The 13915-nt window shown below is 35.4% G+C and overlaps 1 protein-coding gene across 1 annotated transcript; it reads right to left on the minus strand.

Moving 5' to 3' along the window:
• Positions 1 to 6749: 6749 nt before the first annotated feature.
• Positions 6750 to 11411, minus strand: LOC107848280 (ATP-citrate synthase alpha chain protein 2). The gene is made up of 12 exons (XM_016693006.2): positions 10704 to 11411; positions 9220 to 9396; positions 8924 to 9085; positions 8757 to 8837; positions 8584 to 8635; positions 8396 to 8510; positions 8222 to 8303; positions 7780 to 7875; positions 7586 to 7687; positions 7315 to 7431; positions 7117 to 7233; positions 6750 to 6997 (listed from the first exon to the last, which is right to left on the minus strand). Exons 1-12 carry the CDS (start codon positions 10800 to 10802, stop codon positions 6926 to 6928), a joined length of 1272 nt encoding a protein of 423 aa, XP_016548492.2. The 5' UTR covers positions 10803 to 11411; the 3' UTR covers positions 6750 to 6925.
• Between the last annotated feature and the right edge of the window lie 2504 nt (positions 11412 to 13915).

The raw sequence follows: 13915 nt of genomic DNA on the forward strand, positions 1-13915 counted from the left end.
TAGAGAGTGGTCTAGCTTTTAATTGAGTCAACAAGTGTTGCATGTGAGAGCTAGTAGCATAAGTGACTTTTATTTTATCTATGAAATCAAATTGCATAGTAGACAACATATACAAATGACATATTTCGGGTAGTTTAAAGAGGGCATCAGCAGCCAAATTATCATGCCCTTTATTTTAGGTGATAGTGTAATCATACCCCATTAGCTTGGCCAACCACTTCTTCTAACAAGGGCTAGAAATTCTCTGATCCATCGAATACTTGAGATTTTGATGATCAGTTCTCAAAGTAAAGTGTCTACCAAGAAAATACGGTCTCCATTTCTATACACCTGCTATAATTGCCATCATTTATCTATCATTTACAGATAAAAGTTTATGTTTGTGACTTAAAGCCTTGCTCTTAAAAGCCACAGGGTACCCCTTATGCATCAATACAGCCCCAATAACTACCCCACAAGCATCAATTTATATTACAAATTCTTTAGAAAAATCAGGAAAAATGAGAACAGGGGTTGAGGTCATAACAGCCTTCAACTTTTGAAAAGCAGTATGTAAGACCCCGTAAGATCTAAAACTCATTTCAAATCACTTTTGCATGTAAGAAGAGGTCCAAAACTTAGAATATCTTACTAAGTATTAGGACTTAGCCATTTCTAAAGCCCTCAAACCTTGATGAATTTATTCTCAACCTTTCTGACATCGAAAAGGTTGTTTTTAAGTTGATTCATGATCAAGGAAGTCAATAGTACATCTCGGATGAGTTTCGAAATCCTCGGACAAACATAAGGATGTGTTTAGAATTTCAAAACAGCAACCCAAGGCAATTAGCCCACGGCGCCCCACCCAGTTCGGTGTAGGGGGAGCCCGTGATGGAGCCAATGGTGCCCTACCCAGAGCATCGCTCTAGAGCCCGTGGCGCCCTGCCCATTTTAGACCAGGTATTTTCTACAGTTTTATTCCATATTTTTATAGGTAAGAGGGTTTTTTTCCTTCACCTAAGTGGTCTATAACATGGGATTTGAGTCCCAAAATAGCATTTTTGCCCCCAAATTGATATTTCACTCAAAATACCCTCAATAACTAAGACCTAGTTTCTCTAATCCCAAGATTAAGATTCGAGCAATCACCAACAATCCTCACGAATTTAACTACTAAGCTATGTTAGATGTTCATCCTTGGGTTCCTTCCACCCTTGGAGTTCAAGAATCCTATTACAAACTTAAATTATGATTTACATTCTTAAATTGAATTGTGTTCATGTATGTGTTGATTGTGTGGGTTTCAAACTAAGAAAAGTATGAGTTTTATGTAAATGAACTAGTATGTATGTTGATTAGTGTAATCCTCATATCAAACCCCTTGAGTTATGAATGGAATGTTGTAGTCATGATATCCATATATTGATCATCCTCATGTACAAGATCATGTCTCTCAAGTGTTTGAAAAAATATCTATGTGAAAGGATTGGGCATGGCGATCTATTTGTTATTCTTTTAAAGTTGTGATATGGTCTCATTGTCAATGTTATAGAGTCCTGGGGGTGTTGAATACTCAAAATTATTCATTTACTTAGTCTTCGGTGGATATAGAATGGTCCCAGTTATTTCGTGAGCAGTAGTATTTGGTCAGCTAACTGAATCAGTGTGAGTTCAGTCATACTTAGTATAGCTTAGTGATCAGTGTCGGTTCAGTTAGAAGTAGGATTCAATACCGAGCGAACTCAAGGATGGAGGCATTTCTACCAGTTTAGGGTGTGACTTTTAGTAGCAATCCCTGATTTACAAAACTACGTAGCCAACTTAGGCTAATATATGTTTTTGCCAGTCTAGGATTGACATACACATATATATCTCGTGAGTCTTCCTACCAAATTAGGGTTAACCTAGCCATTGTTAGTAACTCGTGGCATGGTACTAACACCCTTCTAACTGGAGTTACAAGTTGGACCCCAATCAGTCCATATTGAGGCATGTCGGTTATATGAAAGCTCTCACAGTTTTAGTTTCAGTACTCAGTTCAGAACTCAATTCAGTCTTTCTTGACCATAGCATGTAGTTACCAGTAAATTAACTATCAGATTTCAGTATCTCAGTCTCTAGGCTACTTCAATACTTGTTTTATGCATGGTCATGCATTCTCAGTCTTTACAGTTTTCATACATTGTTATTCAGCACCACATGCTACATATATTCAGTCAATTATTACTCATGAATATGAACTCGTGCATATCAGCCTAACCTCATTTAGCATACCAGTACATTCAAAAATACTGATCGCATACTCTTTTCTTGTTCTATGATATTTTATATCATAGGTTCAGACACTCAGATCCCCGGTCGTACTTAGACTTTTCATTGCATCAGTAGCAGCAGCCGTGGTGAGTGCTCTTTCTTCAAGGACGAGTTATCTTACATTCATTTATGTCAGTAGTTCAGTTAGTTAGTCAGTCGAAGTTAGTTGGGGGGTTTTCCTATTAACTCCAAAGTCAGATAGTTTAGAGGCTTTTAGACTAGTACAGATAGTTTACTCGGTTTTTAGTTATTTTACCAGTATATCTCCAAATATTTTAAACCATATTCTAGTATTATTTTCAATTATTAAAACCTTATGGCATTTCAATGACATTCCGCATATATTGTTTATCAGTTTTGATCAGTGCTCACAGTATGTACCAACTCATGGGTTACCTTGTGGTCTCATGGGACTGTAAGCACTGTATAGTGTCCAGGGTGTACTCCCGGGTCATTACACAGCAGTAGCTAATTCAGTCCACACGAACTTTTATTTCTTTAACAAAATATTCAATGGCCTAGCTCTTACTTTTTTAACTAATTTATGGATAGGCCAATTTTTCATCACTTGAATCTTACTGGGATCAGATACTCCCCCTTCATATGAGATTATGTGACCTAAGTATTCAACACTGGTTTGTCCAAACTGACACTTGCTAAGTTTCACGAAAAAACAATTCAACTCTAATACTTCAAAAGCTTGTGCTAAGTGTGATAGATGATCTTCCCAGGATTGACTATTTATTAAGACATCATCAAGAAATACTAAGATAAACCTCCGCACGTAAGGTTGGAACACCTTGTTCATCAAGCTTTGAAAAGTATATGGTGTGTTAGTTAAATCAAATAGCATAACTACAAATTCATAGTGGCCTTTACGTGATCTAAAAGCAGTTTTTTCAATGTCCCTCTCATACATTCTCATTTGATGGTACCCTGGCCTTAAATCCAACTTGGATAAATAATAAGATCCATACAACTCATCCAACAATTCTTTTATAACAGGAATAGAAAAATTATCTGTAATGGTATGGCCATTTAATTGTTTGTACTCAATGCACATTCTCCATGTCCCATCCTTCTTTTTAACAATGACTATATATGATAAAGAAGGACTTACACTTGGTCTAATGACACCTGTGGGTAGCATATCTTGAATCATTTTCTCAATTTCATCCTTTTAACAAGCAGGGTATCTGTAAGGTCTTACATTCACTGGGGCAATAGCTTCTTGCAACAGAATTTTGTGATTATGTTCTCTTCTTAGAGGTAGTTCTTTAGGAACATCAAATAAGCACCCATATGCGTCCAGTAATTTTTGTAATTCATCAGGTACCTCCAACACTTGGGATTATAGTTGTACTGAATTTTTTGCTAACTGAACATAAGCCATGACCATCATGCTTAATTGACATGTTTTCTACAATAATTTCTCCATTTGCTGATCACTAATTATTTTCGAACCCCCAGGTTGAATACCTCTTAGTAACACCTTTTTGACCTCTAGAACTCCATTTTCAATAGCTTGAAGTTCCATCTGATACCACCTAAGGTCATTAGCCATTGTATTCCTAGCACCACATCAGCTCCTCCTAAAGGCATCACCAACATATCTGTTGCAAAATCAACTCCCTGCATTTTCCATGCTACTTGTTTTCTTATCAAAGAGCTATAAACTTTATTTCCATTAGCCACACAAACTGAGAAAGTAGGTACTTTCTACATCTTGCATCTCAAACTCTTAGTTGTGTCAAGATCCATAAAATTATAGGTAGACCCTAAATCAATTATGACATTTATCATCTTGCCCTTTATACCCCATTTCACTCTCATAGCTCTATAATTAGATGTACCATCAAGAGCATGTACTGACATCTGAGCGTGCAGAGTTTGGTCTTCCCCTAATATCTCATCAAGCCTCCAAGTCTCATCCACTTCCAAGTCTTTCACATCACCATCCATTTCCAATATAATGAGTTGTTTCCAACTTCTGCAATTATGGCCCAAAGTGTACTTCTCATCACACTAATAACATAGCCCCTTGGACCTTTTTTCATCCATCTCATCTCCTGAAAGCCTTCTTGATCCTTTCACTAGTGCCCTCTCATTAGAAGCAGTAGTTGGGGCTTTATTGAACTCACCCCCTTTTGTGTTGTTAGAACTTGAAGCATTCCAGTAGTTTCTCAAGGTAAAAGACTAAGAACTACTAGGTGTAGGTAACAATGCCCTCTGATTTCTTGAATTGGCACTAGATGAAATAACACATTTTGAAGTAGAATAGACTTTTCTACCAATTTTGCCAAGATATAAGCCTTCATCAAAGTACGAGGGGCCAACATTCTAACTTGAACCTCAATCTCAGTTTTAATCCATTCAAGAAACAGCTGATAGAGTACTCCTTCAATAAATCTACCAGATTTAACAAGCTATCAAACTTGTCCAAATACTCTTGCACAAACCTGATTTGTTTCAATGATATTAGCTCTGCCATGGGATCATCATGCAACAACTAACCAAACCTGAGTTATAGGGCATGGGTGTAGTCATTCCAACTAGGAAAGGCCCTACCCACTTTCGATCTCACCATGGTTTGATGCTATTGCAATGCCCTTCCTTCCAAGTTAACATAAGCAATTTTGACCTTCATGTCTTCAGTAGTCCCATCCACCTCGAAAAACTGCTTACATCGATAAATCTACCCATTCAATTCTTCACCCCTAAATTTGGGAAATTCAACCCTAGAGTATCTAGTCGTCCATGGGTGGTGGTTTTCCCCTTGGCACCCCATCCCTTCACCATTTCTAGTTAGTGGAACATCCGATGCACCAGTCGGGGTTGTCCCAGTGTTAGCTATGGCAGCTAACAGTTGATGGATTTGTGCCAAAGCTCTATCATATTTTTCCCCCATTTCGCGCATTTTCTCCCTAATTTCCTTATCGGAAATAGCCTCTCTACCTCTTCGAAAGTAGCGGTATGGACTGCGTACATTTTACCCTCCCTAGACCCCACTTGGTGGGAATACACTAGGTTTGTTGTTGTTGTTGTTGTTGTTGTTGCTCCCTAATTTCCTCGATTTCTCGATGCCATTCCATACTTTTCGTAGCTTCCGGCATTTCCACAGGCGAAGGAAGATGATGGTTCTTATACCAATGATATGTATTGAAGAATTCAAGAACAAGCTATGCAACCTAAGAAGCTAAAATGGTGGAACAGCCTCTGACTAGTATACAGAAGAAGAGACTAAGATTATGAGCATCAGAGAAGAAGAAGATATTATTCATCCAATGACAGTTACGGAATACAAGTTCAACTCTTATAGAGCTACACCTACTATTTCCTCTTAACCGCCTAACAGCTTTTGTGACTTCCCTCTTAACAACTTCTAACTAACTACAATGTGATATGACGCTTTTACCCCTACTCTCTAATTAATACATTACATCTTTCAATGGTTTTAGTGGCAGGTATTTTGGCAAAGACGGAGAAGAAAGAAGAGAGTTGGAAACAAGTCGCCACAACTTTAGATTCCCGCATTCACAGTAATTCAGAGTCCACCATGGAACAAAGTTATCAGGATTTACCCCGTCATCTTAAGCTTTGCTTCCTTCACTCTAGAAAATGCAGAAGAATCACTCGAGGACTCCTCAAAACTTTGTGATTTGACAACTCTTTCCACTCCAAATTTTCCCTGTATAAAGTGGAATTTATGTTGAGAAAAACACCTACTCTTCTAGAACTGATATGCAAATTCAAAGGTATAATCCGAGGTCAGTTCTATTTATTTGATTTTCCAATACTACTTCAGACGCTACACATTTTTCCTACCCTATATGCATATCCGCGTCAAATCTCAGAAAACTGACTGTTGGACTGTTTAGACTGGGCATTCAGAACTTATGAATTATTGCTCAGCTACGGAACCTTCGGGTTCTGGAACTGCAATCCGTTAATTTTGATGATAAAAGATGTGTAATGAGCAATGACTAGTTCTCTCAACTCGAAGTCTTGACATGTCCAACTGTTGCTTTGAAGACTGGACAGTGGGCACTGATGATGCATTTCCTAATTTTCAACGGTTGTGTCTAGTTAAATGCAAATTACTCGTTCTTGTTTCGGAGACAATTGTTCTTTACAGTCCATTGAGGTACATTATTGCAATGAATCAGTTGAAAATCAGCAAGGGATATCCGGGAAACACAAGTTGAAGATCATCAGAGATTAAAGCTCTCCATCAGTTTTTGGCATTTATTGGTCAAACTGTATTCTTCTGCAGAACTGGAAGATCGATCACTATGCAATTTTTTTGTCCGCTTTTATTAATAAAATTGTCCTTAATGTTGGTTATTTTCTTTAATTCAACAGATGAAATGGCATATCATTGAGATGTTTCATTTCAAATTTCAAGGATTTAGTACACTGCCAACAGATGTAGTACAAGGATTGTTGAACCAACGGACTTCATGTTGAAATTGGAAAACTAAATTAATTGCTGGAGCTCATTGTTCATGGTCCATTTATGTGAAATGTCAAAGATACAAAACAAATTGCTCATACTTGGCATACAACATGATGGTAACACAAAGCAAAAAAAGACAACTAAAGAAGTTCAGCGTGGAGGATGAGGTTGGTTAATTTATGCAGCTGCAGTGATGCACTCAATAGCCTGTTTGCAGATGCCAGTCATGGTTTCCTCAGGTCCATAGACCTGCAATAAAAATTAGAACAAGAACATTTAACAAGGTTTGTAAAGTTATAAAATGGTTACCATTTGATGCTAGTGGAAAAATAGTCATTTCAGATTAATAGTTGGACACTAGTGCATACCTCAATTGGGATGCCAATTTCCTCGCCAAGAGACCTCATTTTTGCAAGACCTTTTTGGAAGTTTGGACCTCCTCTTCTGACATATATGTGCATTCTTGCAGCTTTAAGTTTTGATTCCTGTCATAAGAAATCTTAAGCAAGGAAATCTGAATCACTTAAGAGAAGCCGATTGTGTTAGCTGTTATCAATTTATCATACCTTCTCCTTAAGAGCTCGAATAATACCACTAAATGTAGCAGCAACGTCAGTGAAGTTGGCTATTCCACCACCGATCACAAGAGCTCTCTTACGGCCATCAGGATTTGCAGTGGCACACTGCATAATGGGATTAGGGTCAGTATCTTTATTCCATTCCTTTCATTGTGCATAAACAGAGAACGTGGCATTATTTAGTAAGTGGTTTGTGTTGTTTTATCTAACAGTTTGTTTGTTTTCAAAACAATGCTTTGTGTAACTAGTTTAGCCTTACATCAATTACAACTCTAGCATACTGCAAGACCTCTTCTTCATTGGGAGCACCACTGTACTCTGCATAGTTCCCAAGCTCAGAAGCATATCCAAGATCACCTACCTGTTAAGTTAACAACATGGTAAGTTTAGACAATAGAATATATAATCAAACAAGATACCCTAGGATAACATTTTCTAAGGATAGAAATGTACAGTATCTGCATAGATGACACTAGCTCCTCCACCAGCAACCATAGTCCAAATTCGCCCCTTGGGGTTCAAGACTGTGAATTTCAAAGATGCACTTGTCTGCGATAAACCAACTTGAATGGTTTAGCATGTAATGTATTTATTGACAGATATTTTGCAATCTAAAGCAGAAGAATCTTCTTGCCTCACAACACTTTTTGTGCTCAAGATTTCCATTTCAAGAATATGTAGGAAAGACTTTTTGTTTTGTTTTTCATTTTTATTTTTTGAGATGCATAACCACCAGAAGTTTGTCTACTTTTTCGTCTCTTTGGTATCCATCTCTTAATTTTTTTTTCTTCTAACTTACCCATTACCACCAACCAGAGAGTATATTGGAGACTTACTGTTGAGAGTAGTCCTTTTCATTAACTATATTAAGTAAAACAATACCATCAAGACGTACCTTTTCATCAAGCCTGTGAATAAAGCTTTCTGTAGCACTCATAACCCTTCCAAATGGCAATGGAAATTCAATATTTCCCCACCTGCAGGACAAAAAGTATATTCGTAGTCTATGATGTGTGGATTACCCAAAATTTATTCACTTCAGCCAATAAAGCTCAGGAAGTAGTTTTACTTTTTGAAGTTCTTGAAAGCAGCAGTGTCATCAAGCTCTCCCCTCATATCCAGAGGATAAGGCTTTCCTTCAACCAATGTGAAAGGATTCATCTCTAGGAAAGTGAAGTCCAGATCTGATAGAAAGAAATGTTGAGAGATTAATAACGGTCGTAAAGATCTAGCAATGACAGAGTATCTTGAAGTTACCTTGAAATAGAGTGTAAATCACTTTGAGGAACTCCTCAATGACACCCTTAATCTGAAAAATACAAATGATATTCCACATTAGAGTTGCGATATAAATTGGGTGACTGATTAGAAGTAATGGACAGACTATTCTAGCAGTACTATTTTTTCAGCCTTTTCTTAGAAATATTTACCTCCAATGGTAGAGTGGCAACTAGTGGAGCACATATCTCTGATGTAAAAGAAGTCCCTGTAGGCACAAAGATAGTCTTAACCTGGATAAAAAGAATTGTATGTTAGATTGAGACATAAATATAACGGTTTTGGACTTAACATGCCTACTGTTGACTATTTTACACACCTTATCCCAGTTTTCTTCGATGTCAATTCCTCCACATTCAGAAAAGCTTACGCTGCAACCAAGCCTGTCTGAGACAATATTAAGATAAAACTCTTCATTGTGAGGGATGAATGGCTCAACAATGAAGGTTGTGATGGGACCTTTGCATCCGGCCATCTCCACCTGTCAGTGTGAAAATAAATGTGAGGAAATGATCACAGACGAGGACACTTTCTGTTAATAGTCCATGTAAAACAATGCACTTGTTTTTTGACAGTATAATCAAAAGGGACAAGGTAAGTGACTCTCTGTACTACCTCTTTGCCTAGGCGCTCCTTCACAAAAGTAGCAACTTGAGCAAGATCAAGATTCAAGGCGACTAGCCCGCTTTTTCCACGCTTCCCAAATAACATATCAGGCTTTACAACCAACTTTGTTGAGTGGAGCCAAGGCTCTTTATCTGCTAGCTCATTGATGTCAGTAGACTCTGTTGCCTAAGCCATATAAAAGGAGAAAAACCATTTTATAGTTGCAATCGCGACTTATATTTTATAAAAGCTCATCAAACTAGTTATCTATAATGAATAACAAGCATAGAAGTCCCTATCCAATTAAAGGGATCTGTTTATTAGGCAGATTTACAGTATCAATGATTTGAGGAAGATACATCAGTAATAGACAAGGGCAGAGCTACATGTCAAAATACATAAATTATTAATGCGTGAACCCATAGACAAAGGCAAGCGGATGGTTCAGTGGTGTGAAACAGGCTAGCAAAGCCTCAGTTCCCCCAACAAAACACACACCCCAATTGCAAAGCAGAATTAATGATGACTTTTTGAATAATTGTTTAGTTTCTTATACAGAGAATGAAAGTATTTGAAAGTGTACCTAATCATGCGATCATTGATCGTTTTCAAAATATGACAGTAATTGTAATGATAATGTTTATATTTATAGATTGTTTAAGTGGTTCGTCGTTTTTCTAAAAATATATTGAATATCGACAATTGATTATTAGTTTGGCGGTTATTATAATACTAGCTTGAGGTCCTTTCCTCTCCCAAACTTTAAACTGTGGCTTCACCTCCGGTAGTAAAGATGCAACGACTACAGGTCCCTGGAATTCAATAGCCACGCAAAATTGATCTTGTTTTCTTCAGTTATTTTCTTAGACATTTAATCACTTGAGAAGAAAACTGCTAGGATTATCAACTTGCTTCTTTCAGACCAGGTGGTCCCAAGTGTAACAAGAGTTTACACTAGTAGCTTTAAAAATTTTAGGCACTCTCTCTAAGTTTTAGCATTGTACTCCACTACGCAAAAGTAAATCTCAAAGGTAGAGATTGGCCAACAACAACATAGCCAGTATAGTCATATAAAGAGGCGTCAGTATAGTCATATAAAGAGGGGTCTAGGAAGAGTAGAGTAATGTTTATGATAAACCCTCTGTTGAAAGCAAAAACAATCTAAAAAAAATGTAATGAAAGTAGCAGAAATGTAAGACTAATAAAAAGAGAGGTAAACCATTACTTCAAAATAAATACAGAAAGGATTTTACAATTCAAAAAAAAAAAAAAGAAGAAGGATCAAATGCAGCATGCGGATTCAAGTAGGTGGCCTAATTTTGAATGTCAATGCTACCTAAATCTATCCAACATTTTGCCATCACGAAAAACAAAAGAACATTCTTCCCCATTATATCTTTTTAACATTTCAAAAAATCGAGAATCACCCAAATAAAGCTAAACAGTGAAGATTTGCTCCACATTTGAATAACAAAACGAAAAAGATTAATTACCTGTGCAGACTTAATGGCCAAATCATAACCTGCGAGTCTCTTGAAATGCTCTTTCAACAATCTCTTTGAATCATACTCTCTGATCTTCTTGCGTGCCATTTTTCTTTATCAATAGATCTGAATACGCAGATCAAATATAGTTGAGATCTTTACCGTTGAAAGCAAGAACCCACAAAAAACTTATTCAATGTATACAGACTGACAATCTTGGGAAATTCTATTACGTACATTTATAGTTCAATAATGCCTATTAAATAATGGACAAATTGCAAAACTTAATATTTCCTCCGTCTCATTTTACCTATCAATTTTTTTTATTCCGTTAAAATATAATTAGCAACAATTTTTTTAAATTTTTAATGAAATAATTTATAGTTACATAAATATTTAGAAATGATCTAGACAAGTTTCAAAAGTGTTACTCACTTCGTTTCAAAAAGCATGACATATTTTGACTGATATGAAATTTAAGGGAAAAAAAGTATATTTGTACTTCTATAAAGATTTGTCTAACATATTAAAATATTTTTTAATTTTATGATCTTAACTATATTATATGAAAAGTTTAAATTAAAATATTATTAAAATAAAAAAAATATTTATTTTATTAAATATAATGTTAAGTAAAATAGTGTATAGGACGGGGAGTAATAAATTTTTCTTTGGAAAAAAAATGGTAGAAAGTAAGATGGTTTGTTAGCGGGAAGTAGTTGTTGGTAGTGGATTGGAGAGCGGCCACATAAGAGCACAAGTGTAAAATGTCTGCACGCCATTGTGGACCAACCTACCGGTAAAACAAGTTATGCTTCTTATTGGCTTAAACCGCCCTTTAACACTGTTTGGATGGTGGTGGTACGATATGGTATAGTTATTAAGATAATGGCGGAATATATATGCAGGTCAATAAATTGAAATGTTTGATCTCAATTATAGCTAGTTCAGCTCTAACAATGGTGCGGGTAGGAAGAAGAAGATAGGTGGATGCGATTTGATTTTAATTTATCTTTTTTTTTCATATATATATTGATTTTAGTTTATCTTATATATATATATATATAAAAAATTATAAAATGACCCCACCTTTTTTTTCACGTTTTTAAGCTATTTACGCGCTGATTTTTATAAAATTTGTCACGTCACTAATTAATGTATTTTCTCATTGATATTTTGTGTAAAGATCCAAAAGTTGGAATCTTTTGGCAGCCATGTCTGATTCTGTTAGTACTATTTGTTTTTAGTAGTTACCAATTATTGAGGACTCTTTGGAACATAACGAGAACAATGTCAAAATTGGAATATGAATTTATCTGTATATTGCATATTTTAAAAAATAAACAAAATGTGCTACAAACTTTTTTATAACAAAGAAACTTGTTATATTAATGTATAAACAATTTCAGAGGGAGTAAAATGATGTAGCAACATCATTTACCATTCAACTAGAGGAAACACAAATCCAAATAACCTTATGTACGGAAAAAAAATTTGGCTAAATATATGCTAGCATATTTTAAGATCTTAAAACATACTTATGGCTTATTTGTTTGCACTTAATGGAGGTCTGAATTTGAATGGTTCAAACTTCAGATAGTTAAGTGCATTTATTTTTTATTAAGATTTTAGTTCTTAATAGGTCTGAATAAATCTTAATTATCCAGATCTAGAATCAAGTCTTAATAGGTCTGAAGAGGCATTTTGGTGTTAGATAATATTCACTGTCACTCTATTCATAATCATCAGTCACCACATCTGCCTCTGCTATCATTGTCAACCGCCACCCATCACCACCAACCATCTCAACAATCACAATCACCATCGATAACAAATATCGTGACCAACCACTATTGTTAACCGCTACTACACCTACTACCTCTATTATTTTAATTATATTTAACGTCACCACCGCTGTCAACAACAACACCATCATCAACTACTACCGATCAATCTCTACTATCGACCAACTCATTTATCACAACTAGCACCACCACTAACTACCACTAATACATCACAACCTCTACACATTCTTCGGCGGCCACCACCATTGTCACTAGTAACGCCACCTATCATCACTTCAATCACTATCATCACTACAATTTATCTCTACTAACAATCATCTCCACCATCACAACTAACAATATCTCCAACTAGCACCAACACATCGTCAATCATCATTCATTCATTTTTTAGCCATCACAAGCAACATCTCCAACTACTAACGCCAAGCAACGTCACATCACAACCACCACCACCACTATCAACCACAACCATCATAGCAGTTACTACAATACCAACCATCACAACTATCACCACTAATATTACTAATAACTAACATCAATCATTGTCACCGCAACCACCATTATAAACCATCTCCATATCACTAACAAACATAAATATTTTTTTTCAATCAAATAATAATTTTGTCGTATTAAATTACATATTTTTCTGATATATAATTAGTTTTTTATTGAATTGTATTTTTTATTTTATTATATATACAAATAATTTTTTTTGTACATTCAGATGTTGAAAAACAAACAGTCTTAATCATTCAATTTTCAGATCTAGAGATAAAATCTTAATCATCCAGAAGTGCATTTAGATTCAAACGTCTGAATCTTAAAAAAAACAAATTCAACCTTACTATTAAAAAAGAATGGTCTACCTTTCTTTTTTAATCTGTTTAAAAAAGAATGACTCCTTTCGTTTTTTGGTAACTTTTTAATTTTAACTTTCTATGTGGCATACTATTAGATTGAAGGATACTTTGGTACATTTAACATATCTTTAATTTAAGATCACAAAATTCAAAAACCTTCTTTATTTTTTTCAAGTCTATATTAAGTTAAATTAGATCATTCTTTTTAAAAACGAAGGGAGTATATAATATGTGCATCTTCAAAGAAATTCATAAGCCTCTAAAATTCTCCACATGTATCTCTATCTCTCATGCACTTCATCACATTTTTGCATCAGAAAAGATTTGCATTTTTTGATCGTCCATTTTTTATGATACCTTTCTACGCTTTATAAATTGCTAGTGGTTTAGTGGTGATATATGAATAGAAAATTATTATAGTATTGTCTCCTATCAAAGCTGAGAGATTCAGTATACAACAATAATAATAACAATAACATATTCAGTATTATTTCACAAATTAGGGAATTAAATATACTATTGATATTATGCAAATGTGATAAAAAGAAGAATTAAG

The sequence above is a fragment of the Capsicum annuum genome, chromosome 11 (genome assembly GCF_002878395.1).
Source record: "Capsicum annuum cultivar UCD-10X-F1 chromosome 11, UCD10Xv1.1, whole genome shotgun sequence".
NCBI classification, from domain to species: domain Eukaryota; kingdom Viridiplantae; phylum Streptophyta; class Magnoliopsida; order Solanales; family Solanaceae; genus Capsicum; species Capsicum annuum.